Raw genomic sequence first — 21,104 nt, forward strand, 5'->3', positions numbered from 1 at the left:
GGCTTCAGGTTTTACCCACTCGTATAAGACGTGCAAATAATAACACTACAGTAACAAAAATATCCCTCACCTCAGAAATCAACTTGTTATGATCAGAGGGAGGTCACGCCCCGGAAACCCAACTCTGTTGTCTTTAAACAGTTATCACACAAAGTAAATGATATGCTGTAAGACTACACCTGGATCAAACTATTGTCGATACATTTTGTCGTCCACATTAAACACGATTAACTTTTTGGACTGAATCAGCAGCTGTAGCCGGGACGCTACACTTATCATCACCGCTTTTCCGCTCGTTGGGCGGATGAAACTTACCGAAAGCGACGTGACTTTTTCTTCAAACAGACCAAACACAGCTTTTCTCGGCTCTCGGGGAGTTTCACCATGTTGAATTTAACAGCCCGCAGCCGAGAGACTGCTCCAGAAAAACTTCCAGAGCAGGTATTATAGTGAAGTAGTTGCTAGGCCTGTAAGTTCACTCGGGGCAGGGCTGCGCAGACAAACACAGGAATCGCGTTACGTCTCATGACAGCGACTCCGATCGGACAACGGAGGACTCTGGTGGTGAGGGGGACTCAGTGCGCCACCATTACGTTTTGACAAACTGCAGGTTTTTTTTTTTATTATTTCTTAACTATGGGATCTTCAGCGTTTTTGTAAGCCAAACCCACTTAACAGAGAGAGAGAGACGGAGCCGGGACTCCCTGCTATATTGTATACAATTGCAGATTAAACTGGGCCTACAACGATGTGCAGGGCAGCCTAACACCTAAATAGCCTCCATACTTAGATATTAAAATATTAGTTGGCATGGTTTTATAGATCATGGTTTAATGTTAAACATGGCATTGTAGCACAGTGAATTCTTAGAATTAACTGTATCTGTGAATGGCTTACCTATAGACCAGCAGCCTATCATCAATGTTTATATGTTTATATGTATATATTGATGATAGGCTATATATATACACACACACACAGTACAGGCCAAAAGGAGAGAGATGGAGTGCTGCGCCTCCACAGTCACCAAACCTGAACCCAATCGAGATGGTTTGGGGTGAGCTGGACCGCAGAGTGAAGGCAAAAGGGCCAACAAGTGCTGAGCATCTCTGGGAACTCCTGCAAGACTGTTGGGAAACCATTTCAGGTGACTAACCTCTTAAAGCTCATCAAGAGAATGCCAAGAGTGTGCAACGCAGTAATCAGAGCAAAGGGTGGCTACTTTGAAGAAACTAGACATATAAGACATATTTTCACATGTGTTCATTCATAGTTTTGATGCTTTCAGTGATAATCTACAATATAAATAGTGATGAAAATAAAGGAAAATCGATTGAATGAGAGGTGTGTTCAAACCTTTGGCCTGTACTGTGTATACAAATAGGCGGATTTATATTTGCAAATAAACATTGGATTCATGTTAAGACATTCAAATTTTTTACAAAAGACTATCAAAATTGCCCTTGTCAAAACAAAGACACTTGCCACGTATGTTTGGTGTTGGCAGATTTAGTTGCCAATGGACGACCCAGACCAGCTGTTATCTCCTGTTTGCCGTTTTCATGCTATGATAAGCTTATCTGCATTTCCCACTGGTTGTACCCCTCATTAATGGGTTGAATTTCTTTACATATTGTTAGACATAAAGACACAAATATTTTATATGAGTTTATTGTTTACCTGGTATCTTAATAGCGATTTTGTTTCATGTAGGGTTAGGTAAATTCAACAGAAGTATTGAGAGCTGTTTTTCCAGAATTCAAAGTATGTACTTAGTAATTCATGTTGAATTCTTAGCTATGCCCCTATACACAGCCTTATGACCAATTCATGATTGTTGATGTTAGTGTGGATGAAATGTATTTCACTAATATACAATTTTATCAACTAATAATATGTACATTTTAATTGAAGAGATTGTATAAAACTTCAGCATTCATTGGCATGTAACAAGAAGCAACTGAAACATATAGTGGTCTCTTTTAAACAAAAAATTACATACAATGTCGATACAATAACTAAAATGCTGCAATAAGAATATCAGGTGCAGCTCAAGAAGTGCACACATTAAAGCATGGCTTTGGTTTTATTTAGAAATATATATATATATATAGGCCTATATTATAACATATTTTGTCTTTTTTCATTGGTCCACAGCTTGTTCCTGGACGTCCTCTCTGCTGGTCCATGTTCAGGACGAGTTGTCTTTGCACTGACTGAGCACCTCCTGCATCTTCTGTTGGATGTCCTCAACCCTCTTGGTCCACTTCTCCCGCACTTCGTCTTCGTCATCCTCTGTAACAGCTGTGTAGGCCATGAGGGCGATGAGGCCCATGTGGAACAGGTGGGTGATGTGTGAACAGCGGCGCTCCATGATCTCACGGTCCCCGTTGCAGTTGTCCAGGTACACCTTTAGCAAGGGTCTTCCAAACAGCAACTTGCTACCCATCACACCGCGGTAGTACACATCCAGGCTCATGTCACTCTTGTCCCTCTCATAAATCTTCTCAAAGGTCTTCATGTAGCGTTTGGTGTTGTCTGGATCTTTCTTCACCTGCAACACCATGTTGTTGAAGGCGTTGTATTGGTGCTTGATGTACTCCTCGTACTTCCCATATGTTTCGTTTACCTCGTCGATGCGGATCCGCCTCAGGCATTGTTGGTTCTGTTCAGAGATGCTCTCCAGTTTGGTGTGAAGCGGCTGGAATTCCTTGTCTAGAGCATGGCCCTCCTCAGTAATTAGGCCTTTGCGAGCCACCCCAACCAGGGACGAGACTATGCCAAAGATGGGGTCAATGGAGGAGGCAAAGGAGGACACCTTCTCTACGCAGAACAGCACCTTGACTGCAGTTTTCTTGATCTTCTCTGCATCAGCCATCACTGCTGCTTTTCTTCTGCCAAGTTAAGGTTCACAAAAAGTGAGTCCGGAAGCTGGAGAGATACAGAAAAATCACCATATGTTTAAAATACAATTAGTATAGTTTTAAAACTGAATATGTACTCTGCATGGTAGCTTCTGCTTCTGACCACAATCTAAAAGCTTTACCAAAAGGAATGGTCACAGAGGGTCTCAAACGTTGCTTCTATCTGCATTATCCTAAAAATAAACTCTTGGCTGTTACTACAGCACACATGTCAGCTGCTGCATACACGCCATATTGCAGAAGGTGTCATCTTACATTCTAATGTAACCAGCAACAAGTCACAATGAGGGTTCACGTTGTCTTCAGTGTCACACATAGCTTTAACATGTTGATATTGCTTCTTTTGTCTGAACAGGCTAAAACCCAAAGTTTAATATCACAAGATACAAACCACTTGATAGTGCTGGAACCAGTTGGTCATTGGCATTTTAGCTTAAAAAAAATGATTAATCTATCATATTAATAGTTGCCTATTCATTTTTTGTCAATTGATTAATTAACTAATTGTTGCAGATAAAGATTAAATGTGTTTTTTTTTCCCACAAGGAACAACAGAATTAAGCATTTAGTTAAAATAGAGCAAATATTGTCTTTTGGGAAATCATTTTACAAAATATTATTTAAAATAAAACACTTAAATGCAGTTTTACAGATGACCTGTCTGATATCTACAACTAGTTTTTGAGACCACAAACCCAAATCCATCTTTGCTGCATCTTTCTCATAGTTTTGACATTGATCATCCTTTTCATTGTTGTCCTGCAGGAAGAATTAACAGTGGGTGTGTCTTCTTAACATGTTACACAAGAAAGACTGGATATAAACAAATGGTTCCATCTTGTGATCTTACGATGTATATCCTCTATTCATTTAAATAACCTCCAGTGGTTGTTTGGCACCATTAAATTTAATTAAGGATGTGCTATTTTGTTTGTTTTCGAGCCTCTCTCATTTCCTGATTCCCAACCACACACGCACATAAATCAACCATCTTTCACATTCATTTTAACAGTCTTAGCTGACTCAGCTATCAAACAGAGTTTACATATCCTTCAGATCATAGATTAGAAAGCACTGAGGCAACAGATATTTACTCACCAGTGATAAAACTGTTGGAATCACTCTGTGTACTGAAGCCGTCTGACTTTCCTTTCTACCATTTTCCTCACTAGTCAAATAAGGACAGCCCCTTCCTGCAAAATAGGGGAGTTAACACAAGGAAGTGACTCATGCATGCCGCGTGCTGATTGGATGAGGGAAGATCCTCCAGATGGACTGCGGCTGCAAGCTCCAACCACAGGCTGCAACACAGGCAGTGAATGACAGGGTATGTTTTTCATTGTGTTGTTTTATTCACTGGTCCCCACACCTTCCAAACCAGTATGGGCAACCAGATACCACAGTCATTATTAGTATAGAAGTAGAACACAATGTCACACTTTACAACCAGGAAACAGGATCTGTTTTATGTCTAAGTGTCACTGATAATGCCAGATTGAGTCATTTAAACATATCAATTAGCGGCTACATTCACAGAACAGTAAGGATGTAAAGGGTCAGTTCTCCCAAATTACAGAAGATTCATTTTCTCACTTATAAAAGACAAGCGGATGGATTTGGTTGCATTTGCCAAGGTTTCAAATACAATGGAATTATAATTTTGTTGCTGTGCGCACCGCATTAAACATTAGATTTTAACATTTCTCCAAGTAGAAATTGCCTCTCATTTGCATATTTGCATGATCTGTGAAACTAAAATCTTAATATTCACAATAACCAAAATTATCTAATTAGAAAATATGGTGCAACTGAAGTGTAAATGTAAACAGGACATGAAATATAGCAAAACATATGTTTAAAATATTTGACAGCAACATTTATTTCCGGAAACAATGTTACAGCTATCATGTAAAAAGACAGAATAAGCTTGTGGCCCCATGGTGAATACATACATACAACACTCATAGCCAGGATTTCAGAGATACTGAGATCTTCAGTTCTTATTCCCCCAGCACACACCCCAAAAAAAGTAATTATCTGCAATGCTAGAAAGTAATTATGCTAGAGAAATATTAAAAACCTTTATTCATTTTTTTATTTTTTATTGTTATAGTAAGGCTTACAGTACAAAGTAAACTCCACCGCAGATCATTAAAACAATTCCAAAAACATGACCTCTGTGTCCTCAATCAGAGCTACGGCCCAGACGGTGTTCCATTTTTCCTTGATTGCGAAGACATGCATAATGAAACTGGGAACCACTTAGTCTTCATTGTCACTTTTTTTTATTGGTTTCACACATTTCTCACATCCTTTTTCAAAACAGTTAACACAGATCTAATAGAAAATGTAATTGTTTAGATTAACTGTGTTAAACAAAAGAAAAAAGGTGTTCAAAGCTGATAGAAATGACTTTCATAATTATGAATCTCTGATACACCTGCGTGAAACTCCTTTGCACAACTCTTCAATCAGCAATCGGTCTTAAACTAGGTTAAAACATAGCATATGGCTGTTGTGGTCCAGTCTAAAAGAATGACATTACAGTATTTCTGCATTTGGGCGACATTCTTTTTTGTTTTTTTGGTGAAGTAAGGATGCTCAGTGTAAGTCTTACATTTCAATGACAAAAATACAATTAATAAAGAAAATTAAATTATTTAATGTCTCTCTTTTTTTTCTTTTTTTTTAAAGGTAATTTAACAGGGCATCTAATAAATGTGCAGGTTCCGAGTGTAGCAGGGTCGTTTTCTCTTGTAATATCAATTTTGGAGGGAAAAATCCAAAAACAATCCATGCTGTGATATGCTTGCTTACCTTTTTTGGCACATTCTATTACATACATGTGAAGTACAAACAAATGGCACATGCATATAGCACAAATTAAGGTTAAACTAGTTAATAGTGGTAGCTGTATTTTGTTACAATGGGTAACAAAATAAAGAGTAACTATTGATTGAAAGAATATATTAATTTGATCACATGTTGTTTAAAGGAAACATTTGCTTTTGACGCATGTTTTTATTTTTTTGTTAGTCATAGAGCATTAATAGAGCAAACACATTTCAGGCCTGTTTGTTAACTGTTTTAAAAATGTAACTTTTGAACGTACAATGTGTTCAAGCAAATGAGAAAAAACTGTAAACAAAGAGAATCGTAATTAATCTGTATTTTTGTGCTGCCGATAATAATAAAAACAATCAACTCTTTGTGTATAAAACCTAATCTGCATGCATGCACTGAATCACGCAGAATATTAAAACAATGTTGATACTGTAGCCAAAATGATGCAGTAATGAAAGTGCACAAACAAGTGCAGTCATGGCTTTCGTGATTTACAATACTGTACTATGATGAGTTGATTAACTATTTATTGTTGAACAGCTGAATATATGAATTTTATTTTCCACCAAACCTGCAGGACCGTCTCTCTCTGTTTTTTCATGTTCTCTTGAAACTTCTTCAGGTTGTCCTCCCCACACTTGGTCCACTTTTTTCCCAATATCATACTCATCATCCTTGGGAACAGCTCTGTAGGCTATGACTGTGGCAGGACAAGGTAAGTGAATTCATACAGTACGTTTCATACTAAAAAGTAATTTGAAGTGCATTATTTAATGTTGAAAGCCTTTTGTACTTTCATACAGGCATACTAAAACCTAAAGCCAAGGTTTTGAAGATGTATCACTTTGGTCCCATCTGGTGGTAGTATAAAGAATTACACTGTGACACGCTGCAATACATGACTCTGTCTCCTCCTCAGCTTCTTGTACACCAAGGCATCTTACCTTAAATATTTAGATTATGTCAACTTCACTAGATGCTCTAACAACAAACAATAATCAAATGAATTAATGTCAAATTACTTAACAGTAATCTTAATGCAGTTACTGATAACAGGATAATGGATAGTGAATCACACAGAAACACATTTTTATGGCCCTGCGTTGTTGACAGATGTGACCTGTAGCATTATGTTTTTATAAATTTGGCACAATCATCCACTTAGACTCAAATATGAACTGATTAGAATTTGTCGGTCAAAGGTCAAGGTCACTGTGACCTCACAAAACACATTTTTGGCCTTAACTCCAGAATGAATCCTCTTATTATGACATAATTACGCACAAATGTCTAACATGGATGTAAACTGCAAGGCGGTATTTCTAGTTCCACTTGCTTTACTGTTTATTTTATAGAAATAAATGTGTGCATTGCTCTGGTAAAAGTAAATAAAAGCATGATTCATTTCCAGTGTTCACCTGGCCTGATTATTTTTAAAAACTGGAGGAATTTTTATTATGGACACTCTGGATATACAGTCTGTATATACAGCTAACCAAATATTTAACAGGACAAGGACAAGTCCGTTATGTAATATTTGACTTCCCGCATAGTGATGTGAGACAAAACAAGAAAAACATCTGCAGACTTTTCAATGTGCTACATTCACACACACGCACGCACGCACGCGTGCACACACCAGATACACTTTCCCTGACCCCCCGGAGCTCAGGACTTAACGCTGCCTCAGTCTGTAGCCTCTGAGGGATGAATTATTCTGTGCTCTGAGCTGTAATCCGCAATACATTTGGCAGAAAGTTAATCTGATCTGTGAGGGAGCTGCAGTCTTTCTGAACCTTTGAGACAATTTGAAATATGTCCAGTCATGTCGTGTAGTTATTGGTTGTGTTGACCCCAAGAAGAAAAGTTGTTATTTCTGTAACAACTAATAGGGATCCTAAATAAATAAATAGTGTGACAGCAGCTTCTTGCACCAGATGGGAACTTTATTTTTGTCATCCATCAATCTGCTTAAATTTATGATTTAATTGTTTAATACCATCATTGTGAGTTAATGCAATACTTTTCTTTAGAGTGCAGCCAATGTTTGTTACAATAATACAATAATAATACAAATGCAGGAACCATTCAAAACCACAGACTACTGTCCCACAGCTTAATGTTTTTTAGTAGTTTTTGCAGTTGTATCATTATGTTAGGTTTTTTAGGTTAGGTTCAAGTCAAACAGATCCAGATGTTTACCCGATATTAACATCAAACCTAATTTTATGCATAATGCCTTTTTGTGTTATGTGCTTTTTCTTTATGGCTTTTTATAACCAAACCAATTGAATCTGTATGTGAACTTTGAGACTTATTAATATGACACAATTACAGAAAACTATATACTCTTCCTTCTTGTTGGGTATTTGATATGAGTGTTTCTATAATTTGGTTCATTTTTCTTCATATAATTCAATTAAATATATGGCCAGTCATAGTAGCCAAACAAAAACTCAAATACTGCTACATTTCTTTTAGCATAATTTATTCTTAAAATAGCCTTTTATATGCAAAAACACTTGTGTGGACTTTACTATTCTCATATCTAACTCAAAATGTATAATAATGTCATTATCAAGAATAGACAGAGACCACTTAAGTTATATCAAAGTTTATTTTTACTTGTAAACACACGGAGACAGTTTCTACACTACAGAATAGTACAGAAAATTCCCAACTACAGCTAATTATTTGTACAAAGTAGATGTTGATACAAAGTCACAACAAAGTCGATGTTGTCAATCTCCTCTACCTGCTCTGCCCCCAGAAACATCCCGTGCCTTTCTCAAGGACAGATGATGGCTGCATGGTTATCTTGTTTAGAGTTATTAGTATAATATGGTATTCTGGTATCTTATGCAGACAGTTTTTATAATAATCAGAGGAAAAAGTATGCATCATAATTTTTCTAACAAAACTACACAAGGTCTCTCTTTTGAAATTCTTACTTTTGTATTGATACACATCTTATCAACGTGGGGCCTATTTTGGGGCTTTCACTGACGGTGGGAAAAGATGCACCTGTAGTTGATGCACATAGACAAGTCCTTGATGATGTGGTAGCTAAAACAAATTATACAAGTAATAAAGTATTTCTGCTGAAAAGATTCAAATTTGTATTTTAAATCTTTTTTTAGCCTTTTACGCTTACAGTAACTCTCCGAATAGTTTTTTATTTATCAAATAAGACTAAGGCAATGTTACAGAAAAGGCAACAACGTGGTCTTAAAGAAACCTTTAACACTACATTCACTAATTCATTGGATTCATTTTTGATCCACTTCTTTGACTTGATTTTTTGCTGTTTCTGGACCACAAGAAATGAGGGATGTGATCAGATAAATAGCCCTCGAACACATAAACACTTTTACTCCCACCCCTTCTCTGTTGCGTAGAGCTCAGCTGCTCCTCTATGGTATTTCCCACAATAACATCCCAGGTCGACACACGGACTCTGTCATTTTGCCTCTGACCCCCTCCGTTTCTCTCTCTCTCTCTCTCTCTCTCTCTCTCTCTCTTCTCCCCTCTTTCTGTTCCCAGGCACCCGGACCAGACGGAGGATCGACACCTTCTGGTTTCTGGTATAAACTGTCCGGAGCGGACCAGAGCAGCACGTCAAAACATCAGCAGGTTTGACCAAGCAGCCGTGGATAGTTTGGTTCAGTTTTGGGATTTAAAAGGTTTAAGCCTGCCATTGAAATTGCCTGGAGGGGTTAGCTGAGGTCAACCTCAGCTCAGAATGGGATCGAATTGTTTCCACTGATTGTTTGTTTTTTATACTGGCCGACTAGTTCATGAAGGGAAAGTGTTTTCCATTTTTTTTAGTAATAGGCAGGTGCATGGAAGCCTGAGAGAATTAGAGCTGATGGGAAATTTAGTTTTACTATCATCCACTCTGTTTTATTTCAACAGATATTGAACAAATATTGATCTATTAAAGTGGTAACAATTTAATTGAAGTTTCCTACATAACAGTGTCAGGAACGTGTCATTAAAAAACATTATAAACAAGTCATAAAATATTATGACATAATGCTGTAAGTTATGGTTATTGTTAGGGTTAAGGTTAGGGTTCATGCGTCATGACTGTGTCATGACAGTGTCATGTGAGTGTCGTGGTGTTAATGGCTGCGTCATGTCACTTTTATGTAGAAAACTTCAAGTAAAGTGTTACCATTAAAGTTCTAGCTCTTGTGCTGCCTGTCTGTTGTAAATGGACAGTATGTTTTGATTATTGATCTCATTGTTCTGTTGACCAGTTTAGTGATAGTTTATTAATAGATATATTATTCTTGCACTTGCTAATTAAATGACCATCTTATTGGCTAAGTTGTAACGTTACATTTAATTAAATGCTGACCTCAGTTGTATTTTTCTTGCCGATCATCAGAACTAATCAATCAATGATGAGCGGCATCAGAGGACGTGCAGTGAAAATGCAGAAGCTGATATTTGAGCTGATGGTGCTAGTGGGGTGAGTAAACTGAAAAAGTGTCCGATTGACAATTCTGACACACTAAATAGTTTTGTATTCATTCACATAAATTTTAATACAATTCAATTTAATACAACTTTATTTATCTCAAAGCAGTTTTACACCACAGCTTTTCACTCAAGTCAACAAATACATACACAATGAATAGGAGAAATAAGAAAAAACATTGTTAATTACAAAGCTAAAACCAGCAAAGGCTATAATTGAGTATACATTTATTTCATTTGCATTTCTGTGTTATGTTTTATATGAAATACTTGCTTTTGCTTTTTTTCCACATAAATATATATACTATTTTAATCACCAATATTGACAGTTATACACCCACATCATGAACAATAAGACTCCAACCTTTGACATTCTCTGAGAACAAGAAAAGTCTCTTGTGAAAACCTGAATGATTTACTATAAAGACTATGCCTCTCTGTTATGTTTTAGAGCCATAGGTTTAAGTTCTGGTGCCATTCAGAGACCTGACTATGATGACACACCTAACCCGGAGTTCCTCAACCCGTCCTGGATGGCCAGCATCCCCGATGATCAGCCTCTGTCTGAGGTCACCATCCCTGGGACACACAACACCATGGCCCTGTATGGAGGTGTGTATGCTGAGTGCCAGACCTGGAGCTTGGCCTCCCAACTCCGAGCCGGCGTACGCTTCCTTGACATCCGTGTCCGGCACATTAAGGGGAACCTCACCATCCATCACGGGGTTTCCTATCAGCGGGCACACTTTGGCCATGTGCTTGAAGGTGTGGCTGACTTCCTTCGAGAGTATCCCAATGAGACAGTGCTGATGCGTTTGAAGGAGGAGTTCAGTGAGACGAATGACATATACGGTGCTGCTGTGGACTACATTAATCGCTATGCCCACTGGGACCTGCTGTGGCACAGCCGGCTTGTACCGACCATGAGAGAGGCACGAGGGAAACTCATCATCCTGCAAGACTTTTCCGGGCCAGACTTAGGGATGCGCTATGGTTCCCTGGACATAGCTGATCACTGGAAGGTATGAAAATGTATTATTCAAACATTTTCTATTACATGTTCCCAATATACATCACCAAACAGGCACATCAAAAGCAAGGAGAAAAAAAGAAAGAAAAAGAAACATACAAGGTTGCTAGCTTGTTAAATGTTCCAGTTGAGCCCAGAGTAGTATGCTTTAGCTATTTGAGTTTGGGGTGTACTATTACATCCTCCAAGCATGGATGAACTGAGGGGAATCAGTTGTCAAGCAGTGTAGAGCGGTCAAAGGGTTAGGATCACTAGCTGTGCAATGTACATTTGGAAGGATATGACAACCCCCTGGCAAATAGGACCAAAACATGGCAGTGGGTGCTCACAATATAAGCAATTCCTATTCATGTTTGTCAGTTATTAAACATTTGATATTCCCTGTAGATACCCACACTACTGCATGTGGAGGAGAAGTGGCAGAGTGTCTATAAACATCTGGAGGCTGCACCTGTAGGAATCAAGGCCCAGATTTTTCTCACCTACAGCAGTGGAGCGGGCTTGTTTGCGTACCCCAGAGCTGTCGCTCAGCGCATCAATGCACAACTGTATGGCTACCTGAGGGCCAAGACGGACCTGAACCAGAGCTTTGGAATCATATGCATGGACTTCCCAGCTGCTCCTATTATTCAAATGATCATTGACTTCCAGCTGAAAGATGTCATAAAGACAAGACAGCTCCTTAACGCAGTACATAGCAAGGGTTTGAAATATACAATTTCTTCACTGAGAAAGAAGATAATCAAATCAAGAATGAGGGAACAGTAGAACAGGCAATGGCTATACAATTAATGAGGCATCACTATACACCAAATACTGCAGTTGTAGCTCAGATTTAATAGTTGTAACCTTATTGTATCAAACATGATCTAACCTTGGATAAACCGTCTTATTGTGTGTTGTGTCATTCACCGAAGATACTGGAAACAAAATAAATGCCAAATAAAAATAAATAATAAAGTTTCAGGAATACACTTCAGTGAACAATGCGTTATAACTTCTGTTTCGTCACATTTTGTGAATATATACAATACTGTTCTGGCTTGTTGAGGTGTGAGGTGGTGGCCAGCAAGTGTGTCAACCTTTGTATCACAAACCCAGTTTAACTGTCACACAACTTGAGACACATTCTTAATAACATTTTAGCTTCTCTTTATTGTCTTTGTGTGGTTTACTGTTACCTTCAAAAACATTTTTTTAAATCATTTTATTCTATACTTTTTAAAGGCCCACTCCACAAGTTTTTTAGGAAAGCGAACTCGACCCACTTTACACATCAGTGTCTGTCTGTTTACAGGTCTTGGGGAGTACTACTGCATATGCAGAATCTGCGATCTGTTAATTTTTATAAGTGGGGATTCACCCACTACTATCCTGTATCCACGACGTTCCACTTCCGGGACCCTTCTCCACAGCGCTGTGAAGGAAGGTCTGGCAATGTGAGACTAACCCACGAATAGTCTTACTTTGCCAGACCCTCCTCCAATGTGCGCTGGAGGAGGGTCTGGCTATTCCACATAGCATTTGGGATGGGAGGAAAATGTGCTCTGGTTTATTGGCATTTCTTTAACCGATCACTATCGTCTTGGGCGGTGCTAAGCACCAGAGAAAAGCTCAGGTGCTGCTGCAAAATAGGCTCGGAAGGAAGTTGTTTTGGTGGAACACTCATCCATCTTTGTCCGCTTATCCGGTATCGGGTTGCGGGCGGAGCAACTCCAGCAGGGGACCCCAAACTTGTGATGTCAATTGAGGCTGTAGAAAACAAGTTTGGAAATTAAAAAAAAAACATGAAGAACGAAAAAAAAGAAAAAAGCCCACTCCTCATCTCTGATCGATGTTACATTAACATTACATTACATTAGCTTCTAGCACAACACCCGAATCTCTGACTGAACTCTCTGGGAACATGTTGCATTCTGGGTAATTTAGAAGTCCGTTTTGGGCAAGACAAGCAGGAAATTGGCCATCACGGTTTACCTGTTTAAAACTCATGAGCTTTATTTCTGAAGATTTAATCAACAATTATTTTGGCTTTTACTTGTTAATTGAAGCAAGCCTTATTTGAAATGGACTTTTTAAGAATAATTTGAATGATACAGTATATATTATTCAAATGAGACTAACATGCCTACATTAATGTTTAACCAACTGCACAGAAAACTACAAAAAAAACTAAATGATCAAATGTGTGATGCAAGTGCACCCTGTGTATTTATCATCACACTGATGAGAGCTGATAATGCAGCATTTCCTGTCTGTGTAACTGTAAGTAGATCACATTGTCTTTTCAGTGCTGGATTGCATTAATTGACCTTCTTGCTGGACCATGCAGTCTATGCAATTTATTGACCAATGAATTTCAAAATGTAAAATTTCAGAAAAGTGTGGTTTGCAAGAGAAGTAGGACGCCTTGTGACTGGTTTGTTGCTCAAACCACTCTTTGCATGCAGATAGTTTCAGATAAGAGACTTTTATCATTATTTCCTCCTAGCTAGAAATGCAGAGAGTATTGCGAAACAGTTGTTGAAATGCATTGGCTTGAAACATTATGTCTTAACATCCTGCCAAAACAGCAAAGCACGTTAAGAAGTGACTAACGTTGACTGATGCTACACTCATTTAATTAATACTGGAAGAGGAAAAAAGGCTTTAAATTGTCTCCGTTCAGAGCTGGACAGGTATGGTGTCACAATGCTTCTGCACTCCTCTTCCTGTTGATGTTTGTGTATAATTACGACAAGACTTCTTTATTGCAGATATGAACCCGTCTCCACAGTCTGAAGTCAGGCCTCAGAGTGCCGTGCTGATTTCATCACTTGGTTAGAAGTCTTTTCTCTGTCGCGCTTCTGCCTGCCTTCTGCCTTATTTTATGTTTTACTGTTATACCAATCCTTGACTCTCTCTCTCTCTTCCGTTCTCACAGTTGTGGTGAATATTATTTGGTGGATGGTTATGATTGCAGCCATTGGTTTGGGTGGGTTTACTACCGTTTGATCGCAGCAACATTTTTCTGATTTTTGACAGCAAGCAGTATGTTTTGCAGACTTTTTCATAATCCTTTGTTAATATTGACATTTTTTTCTGGTTCTGGATACCTGCTTCATAGGGGCTACACATCTGAACAACTGTCCAGTACAGCCCAACATCTCCATTTACCTCATAGTGCTGGGAGCAACCAGCCTCCTCTCTCTATCTCTGACCTACACCAGGGCCAACCCTGGGGATGGCATGGTTTCCATCATGTGCTCGGCCTGCACGGTCATCCTGCACCTCTTCAGTTTCTGCTGGTTCATTGCAGGTGGGAGAAAATGTCACAAAGATGTTGTGTTTATGCCAAGATAAATCTCTCTGGTTTCTACATGCTTGCATGGAATCCAACAGTATTGTAAAGTAACTAAGTATATTAACTAAAGTGTTGTCCATAAGTATTTCATGGGATACAATGTAATACTTCTACTCCAATACAATTAAAAACACGTACAATGCTTAGTTCAAAGCCCCTCTTAAGTAGTTATTCACAACATCAAATTTCAAGGCATGTTTTCAGGGGTTTTAAAGTTAGACAAAAAAGAGTTTAACACTCATAACCTCAAGTAGTCTGCTCTGTCAGTACTGTGTAGGTGTGGTATGTTGAACCCACCAACTGTCATCAAAATCAGACTCAAATGTTGTTAAATCCTGATCCTGTTTTTCCCTGAAGCATACTTTAAACCAGTGAAAACAGCTCAGACAGAATATCAAACAGTTTGTGTTCATGTTGGACCAGACGTTTTCAGGGCCTTTACTTTCAGTTTATTTTGTATTCTTAACTCTAAATTAAATTAAAATGTTCCCCCATAGGCACTATCTGGGTTTATCCTGTCTATCCTCCCAACTACACACCTGGAACATCTCGATACTGCCACAAGACAACCTACCAGTTTGCCTTCATTGTCACCACCTTAGTGTGGGTCGCTACGACTTTCATCTTCTTCTGCGGATGCTGCTTCGCTCTGCTGACCTGCTGTACCACTGTAATTGCGGGACGCAGATTGATACCCAGCCGCTTTAGTTTCTATGGTGCGACAAGTGATTCTCAACCCACTGCTGGTGATGTGTAATTTAAATTTTTGTCTTCAAATGTCTGAGGAATTTAAAATGGGTTTGACAAGAGTGGAATTTTTCCCAGATTATGACAGTAGTGGTCCTGCTGCTGAGGTTTATTTGTGTTTTTTGTAGTTTTTATAGTTTGTAGTTATACAGTAGGCATTACAGTTTATGGCATCTATAAGTAAATGTATTTTAAACAGCAGCTCTTAAAACAAGATTTTTCATCTATCTTTCTGTTAACGCTTGGCAAGTAACATTTTTGCAACATTTCGATATGTTGGTTTTCTGTGACAGCACACTAGGTGAAGAGCTGAGGCAGGCCTGTCATTAAATATTCTCTACAGGGTGTGTAGTCAAATCTAAAAACAGCACTGTCACATCCATAGACTATATAAAACAGGTTGACACCAAAATCAACATTTGAGCCGATACAAGAGAAGTTGTAAGATAAGCGACTGGAAGCTTATATTGATTCAGCATTGAGATAGATAATAAATTGTTATCGGTAGCGTGTTTTTATATTTTACTATGCTGTGTGTGTGTGTGTGTGTGTGTGTGTGTGTGTGTGTGTGTGTGTGTGTGTGTGTGTGTGTGTGTGTGTGTGTGCTAAATGTCATTTTCTGCAGAGGAATAACTTTTCTTGATTTCACCACTAAAGGTGATATTATTGTAACAATATATTGCGCTTTATGGCTTGTAAATAAAAGTTTGATATGTTGTTTGCATGATATAATTGTGTGAAAAACACTTCCCATATTTCACATAACTGATGTTTTTAATGAATCTGTGGTACTTTTAGGCACTCAAGGATTGTTTGGTTTTCTTGTTGGTTCAAAGACACAAGTGTGTTGCTCTTGAAACATGGGAAACGTGATGTCATTGACACATTGTGGAGGACATCACAGCATCAAAGGTGAAAAGAACCCAAACCACTGAAGGTCGGCGAAGACAAGACTTTCAGCTGGTGTTAAAGTTCTCTATAATAGGGACCATTGTAGGCATTTTGGTGCATTTGACATGAAATTTAATTTTGCTCGGATTAATTACATATATAGTAGGCCTACATCCTATTGTATAGGCTACTGAATGCAATGATGAATTGCTGGCTATTTCTTTTTCTGCAATCCAGAAGGAGTAGTTTATTAAAAATTAAAAGAAAAATTAAAAAATACCAGAGACCAAAGATAAGCTTGTTTTGCTCATTGTTGATATGTTATGAACCATGGTTATAAATTGACCACAACCTTATAAATGAATTGCATTTAAAATGTAAACATATTCAGTACACACAGAAAAGAAAACTACTGAATAGCCCGAACACTCTGATTGAGTCACCTTAGTTTAATGTTTACAAAACAGATTTTGACATTTTCCAACGTAAACACTTTTAATTCAGGCTTTTTCCGCGACTACTAATTCAGCCGATGGGGTCCTTTTACGTCACACAAACAACGCCAGTTAGCTTGTAGCTAACATACATGCTGCGGTTATTTGACCGGGGATTGAGGAGTAATTTAACGTTGGATGTGCCTACGGCCAGACATCATTGAACGTTTTGTGGTTGATCGCATATGAATAATTGAAAGTGGTGAATTACGGTGTTGATGAACATGTGGAGCTCAGGCCGCCGTGTCCTTCAAGATCTGCTCAGCCAGCCGGCTGTCAGGAGTTTCTCTCTGAGTCCTGCTCAGGTAAGTGTCTCTGCACTTTTTTTTTTAATCAAAGTAATAAATAATCTGCCAGGGTTTGAAACTGATTTAACTCAGGACCGTGATTAATTAATCTGTTGATTATATATTTAAGTCTATAAAATATCATAAAGCTGTTAAAAGGATTCATCATATCTTCCCTGAGCTTTTGTCTATAAATCCCATATTTGGTTAGACCATCCAAAACCCAAAGATATTTAATTCGCCTAAAAGTGACACAAGCACCCTGCATTATATTTCAAAATTTACCGCATCAACTCAATGTCAGCGTCAATCGATATGATCTTTAAATAAAAGTAGCTATCTTTGCAATATTCTTTTATAAATGACATGTTACTAACAGATTGTTGTTGTGGCAAAATCTAAAGAACTGAGTCCACAAGAACATCCTGGCCCACCTTTTATTACACCTTTATTACTACTGTCCTGCTGGAGAGCCAAACAAACAAAGATAACAAACCCACACACAGCTAACATACACTGAAGTTTTGTGACGGCTACAAGACATGACAGCAGAAATAAAGTGTGTGCTGGATGTTTCCACAGAACACAGTCGTGGTGGAGCGCTGGTGGCAGGTGCCCTTATCTAAAGTAGGCAGTCCGCCAAGGCTTCACCCTCGAAGACACAGAATCTACAAGTTGGTTGAAGACATCAAACATGCTCCCAAGGAGAAAATGGAGCTCATCCTGACTCAGACAGTACCCAGTGAGTATCTACAGTGCCCTCAACAGATCACATAAACCTCAGATTTCAGAGCTGTCACAGGAAGAAAACAGTTTATTTTTTATTTATTTATTGTTGCACCAGTGGAACTCGTTATTAAAATAGTGTTGTCCTTACAGAGCTCGGTGGACGAGGAGACACTGTGTTTGTGAAAAAGTCTGTCGGCAGAAATAAGCTGCTGCTCCAAGGCCTCGCTGTGTATCCATCGCCAGAGAACAAACAGATGTTTGCTGAGGAGTTAAGAGTGTGTGCTTCATTTTAAGACTGCCATTTATATCCCCACGTATTAGATGGCAATGTGTAGCTGTTAATCATTGTCATCTTTTTTCAACAACAGCTTCTGCGTGAGGGGAAGCCAGAGGAAAGAATCCAAACCCGCACTGGACAATTGGTGCGTTATCTAAAAGCATTTAATTGTTTTCAGATTTTTACTACTTGGGTCCTATGCTGGAGTCGAGAGATGGAAGGAACAACTTTCAGACAGCTGTCAGTTTTTTAACAAAGGTTTCCTGATGTTTTTTTTTATTTTTTTTTATACAGACAGTGGAGTTCCTTAAATGCTCCAAGTTAAAGATACTTAAAATGCCCTCGGAGGAATTCCAGCTCACTAAAGAGGTTGTCTGCAGGCAGTTTCAAAAGAAGGTATGGCCGTCTTTATCTCTCTTCTTATTCACTTTTTTTGTCAAACTGGACAAAGATGTCTGGATATACAATTGTTTATTTACTTTAATAAAACTTTTCCTTAGCTGGGAGTTGTTGTGCCACCCCATGCACTCAGTTTCCCATTTGAGTCAGTCAAGGACTCCGGTGACTACTGGTGTGAAGTTACGGTAAGAAATGTTTTTTTTTTTTCAGTGCATGCATCATTTTATTATCAAACATTTGCAGCAAGTGTAGCTCCACGCTATAGATGTCTTTTTAGTGGTTAGTAGAAATGTATTCCAACCAACTAGTGTTTAAAATGTTAAACCTTAAGTTTGTGTACATATGGGTACTGCATGTTGCAAGAAAAACGCATGTTGGTATTTTGCAAAATGCAGTAGCCACATTCAAGAAATGGCTAACATTTCCTGTAGAGAATTACCTTCATTTTTAACGTTTTGTTACTATTTCTCCAACATGCCACCCTCCCACACCCGGAAACCATTAAAAACCTCATTAAACAGAAGCAGGATAAGGCTGTTATTCTACCAAAGACCAGACTACTTACATTCAGTTTTGGGCAAGTTACTTTTAAAAAGTAATTAGTTACAGTTACTTCCAAAAAGTAACTAAATTAGATACTTTTATAATTTGTAACTGAGTAACTAGTTACTTCAGAAAGTAACTGTGTTACTTTCAAGTAAATTTTTAAATGCTCAAATGTGACCCCACCTCCACCAATCTTTAATGGAACTTAAAATACATGTCCATGTTCAATTATTCATGATAAGTCTGAATATTATAATAAAATGGACGCTTAATACAGTACATTATTAACAGAAACTGTACACAAATCTAAACTCTTTTAATGTTGCTGTGGGACCAAGTGAGAATATGCCATGTATGTAGATATTGTTTCTAGTGGATCAACACAAATAACAACATGGATGGTTTGGAACTTTTCATATTTATTGCCCCTCCACAGGCCACAACTGGGCAAAATTAAATAATGCTTGTTTAGCACTGTAGCAAAAATAAATAACAAATAAATACACTCTTTGTAGTGGAAATAACATGTGTGTGTGTCTGTGTGTGTGTGTGTGTGTCTGTGTTAAAACGAGAGGGAAGTGTGAAAGTGAAAGCGATTAGCTTCGGAGCGAGTAGCCACTTTAAAGTCATAGGACCTGTGCTTTCTGACCACTCTCCTTGATTTCAAAACGCCATACCTGTCTCTCGTTGACTGGCTCACTTGTGTTGTTTGTTGTGTGTCCAACAATGCGTGCTTATGAACACCCGCCCAACTCTACCTCTGATTGGCTTACCATGAAGTTTTACTCAACTTCAGCCGATTGTCAGCATTATGCGCTTGCCTCGTGCACTGCCCACTAACCAAGGAAGAAAAAAAGTCTTTGCCTCTCTGCTCATAGATCAAGTTGGTCTGATGAAAAAAACATCTTCAACTATAGTAACGCGCCGCATTTTTCGGCAGTAACGGCGTTCGTAAGATGGGAAGAGTAATAGTAACGCAGTTCTTCCCATCACTGCTTACATTATGTATTTTCATCTTTCAGGTTAATGGAATGGACACAGTTCGCATCCCCATTTCACTGGTACCATATGAAGACCCGTCTGCAAGTTATCAGCGACAGTTGAAAAAACAAATGCAGCAGCCAGAGGCAACCACAGATGTCTCAGAACCTGCCGCTGAGGAGGAGGTTTCTGTTGCTGCTGAGGGGGAAGCTGCTGCAAAGGCCTTTTCTGATGCTACAGTGGAAGCTGAAGCAGGTAAAGACTCTGGGAGTCAAGTTAGTGAAACTGCAGCCTTAGCAGGAGTCTCTGCTGATCAAGAAGAAACTGCAGCAAGTACACGGATGAGTCAAGAAACAACAGCACCACCAAGTGACAGCCCGAAAAAAGATGACTCCAAATGAAGTTGTATATGGTTTACCTATAATATACATTACACATGCATAAAAACACTTGTCTGCGTCGTTATTTACAATTAGAAATTTACAATTACATGTGAACTCTAAATTCTAGTTTGATAAACTGCTCTTTTGTAATCTTACGTATGTCTGTCATAGCAGACATAACAAAAAACTACCCAGTTGTATTCAAAGGTATTGAGCCAGGAAAGACAAATATTTATTCATTAATTTTAACTGCACAACATGCATAACAAAATTATAGTATAAACAAAAAAGGTTTTCCCCAGTATTGCCGTCAAACATGGTAGTCACTAAATTGGAAATGTCAGTGCCTAATACAGTTGTATGCTTTGTTAATTGTAACATGAAATCAGCTGAGGTCAGTGTTAAGATAATTAAAAGGAAATGTAATTAACTAGGGAGTGCTGTGAGAGCATTTTAAAGAAATGTTATTTCATCCAAACAGCCTTTGCACTGTCCAATAGGTGTGGAGGAATATAAAAATCTCGCAAAAGTAGCATTTAGTCTGAGTCTCTAAGTTGTGTGTGATATGTATTCAGACTGTCAGCTACTTGCTTCGGGCTGCCAGGTGTATAAATATGCTCGGACACAAGCTCTACATATTTATGAAATATGGAAGCTATATATAAGGTATGTTTCTGCCAAACAGAGCCAGTTTTAAGGCAGATCAGTTTGTACATGTGTTAATACAGGAATGGTGGACGACTA

The 21,104-nt window shown here is 38.4% G+C and overlaps 5 protein-coding genes across 7 annotated transcripts in view; 3 read left to right on the forward strand and 2 right to left on the reverse strand.

Annotated features, from left to right (window-relative positions):
- krit1 (KRIT1 ankyrin repeat containing) overlaps positions 1-570 on the reverse strand; it is a 7,303-nt gene extending 6,733 nt beyond the window's left edge. The window contains exon 1 of the mRNA XM_032535477.1: positions 316-570. The gene's annotated coding sequence lies outside the window, so the exon portion shown is untranslated. The remainder of the gene's footprint in view (positions 1-315) is intronic.
- A 1,092-nt stretch (positions 571-1,662) lies between these two features.
- rpz2 (rapunzel 2) lies at positions 1,663-4,141 on the reverse strand. The gene is made up of 2 exons (XM_032535545.1): positions 4,023-4,141; positions 1,663-2,931 (listed from the first exon to the last, which is right to left on the reverse strand). The coding sequence occupies exon 2, from the start codon at positions 2,876-2,878 to the stop codon at positions 2,192-2,194; it is 687 nt and encodes a 228-aa protein (XP_032391436.1). The 5' UTR covers positions 2,879-2,931; positions 4,023-4,141; the 3' UTR covers positions 1,663-2,191.
- Positions 4,101-12,267, forward strand: si:dkey-266f7.9 (1-phosphatidylinositol phosphodiesterase). Of its 2 annotated transcripts, XM_032535527.1 has the most exons (6): positions 4,101-4,251; positions 6,391-6,483; positions 9,312-9,401; positions 10,162-10,245; positions 10,705-11,275; positions 11,671-12,267. In XM_032535527.1, exons 1-6 carry the CDS (start codon positions 4,244-4,246, stop codon positions 12,049-12,051), a joined length of 1,227 nt encoding a protein of 408 aa, XP_032391418.1. In that variant the 5' UTR covers positions 4,101-4,243; the 3' UTR covers positions 12,052-12,267. The 2 variants fall into 2 exon arrangements, with proteins under 2 accessions (XP_032391418.1, XP_032391420.1); XM_032535529.1 differs by lacking the exons at positions 4,101-4,251; positions 6,391-6,483 and having other exon boundaries at positions 9,196-9,352.
- A 1,480-nt stretch (positions 12,268-13,747) lies between these two features.
- LOC116701692 (transmembrane protein 272) lies at positions 13,748-16,095 on the forward strand. The gene is made up of 5 exons (XM_032535556.1): positions 13,748-13,961; positions 14,040-14,102; positions 14,207-14,257; positions 14,390-14,581; positions 15,124-16,095. Exons 2-5 carry the CDS (start codon positions 14,042-14,044, stop codon positions 15,381-15,383), a joined length of 564 nt encoding a protein of 187 aa, XP_032391447.1. The 5' UTR covers positions 13,748-13,961; positions 14,040-14,041; the 3' UTR covers positions 15,384-16,095.
- A 701-nt stretch (positions 16,096-16,796) lies between these two features.
- Positions 16,797-20,795, forward strand: mrpl9 (mitochondrial ribosomal protein L9). 2 transcript variants are annotated; one of them, XM_032535536.1, is made up of 8 exons: positions 16,797-17,063; positions 17,628-17,787; positions 17,925-18,049; positions 18,143-18,196; positions 18,346-18,447; positions 18,552-18,635; positions 20,019-20,232; positions 20,269-20,795. In XM_032535536.1, exons 1-8 carry the CDS (start codon positions 16,977-16,979, stop codon positions 20,376-20,378), a joined length of 936 nt encoding a protein of 311 aa, XP_032391427.1. In that variant the 5' UTR covers positions 16,797-16,976; the 3' UTR covers positions 20,379-20,795. The 2 variants fall into 2 exon arrangements, with proteins under 2 accessions (XP_032391427.1, XP_032391426.1); XM_032535535.1 differs by having other exon boundaries at positions 20,019-20,426.
- Positions 20,796-21,104: the final 309 nt, after the last annotated feature.

Source organism: Etheostoma spectabile, chromosome 14 (genome assembly GCF_008692095.1).
Source record: "Etheostoma spectabile isolate EspeVRDwgs_2016 chromosome 14, UIUC_Espe_1.0, whole genome shotgun sequence".
Lineage (NCBI taxonomy): Eukaryota > Metazoa > Chordata > Actinopteri > Perciformes > Percidae > Etheostoma > Etheostoma spectabile.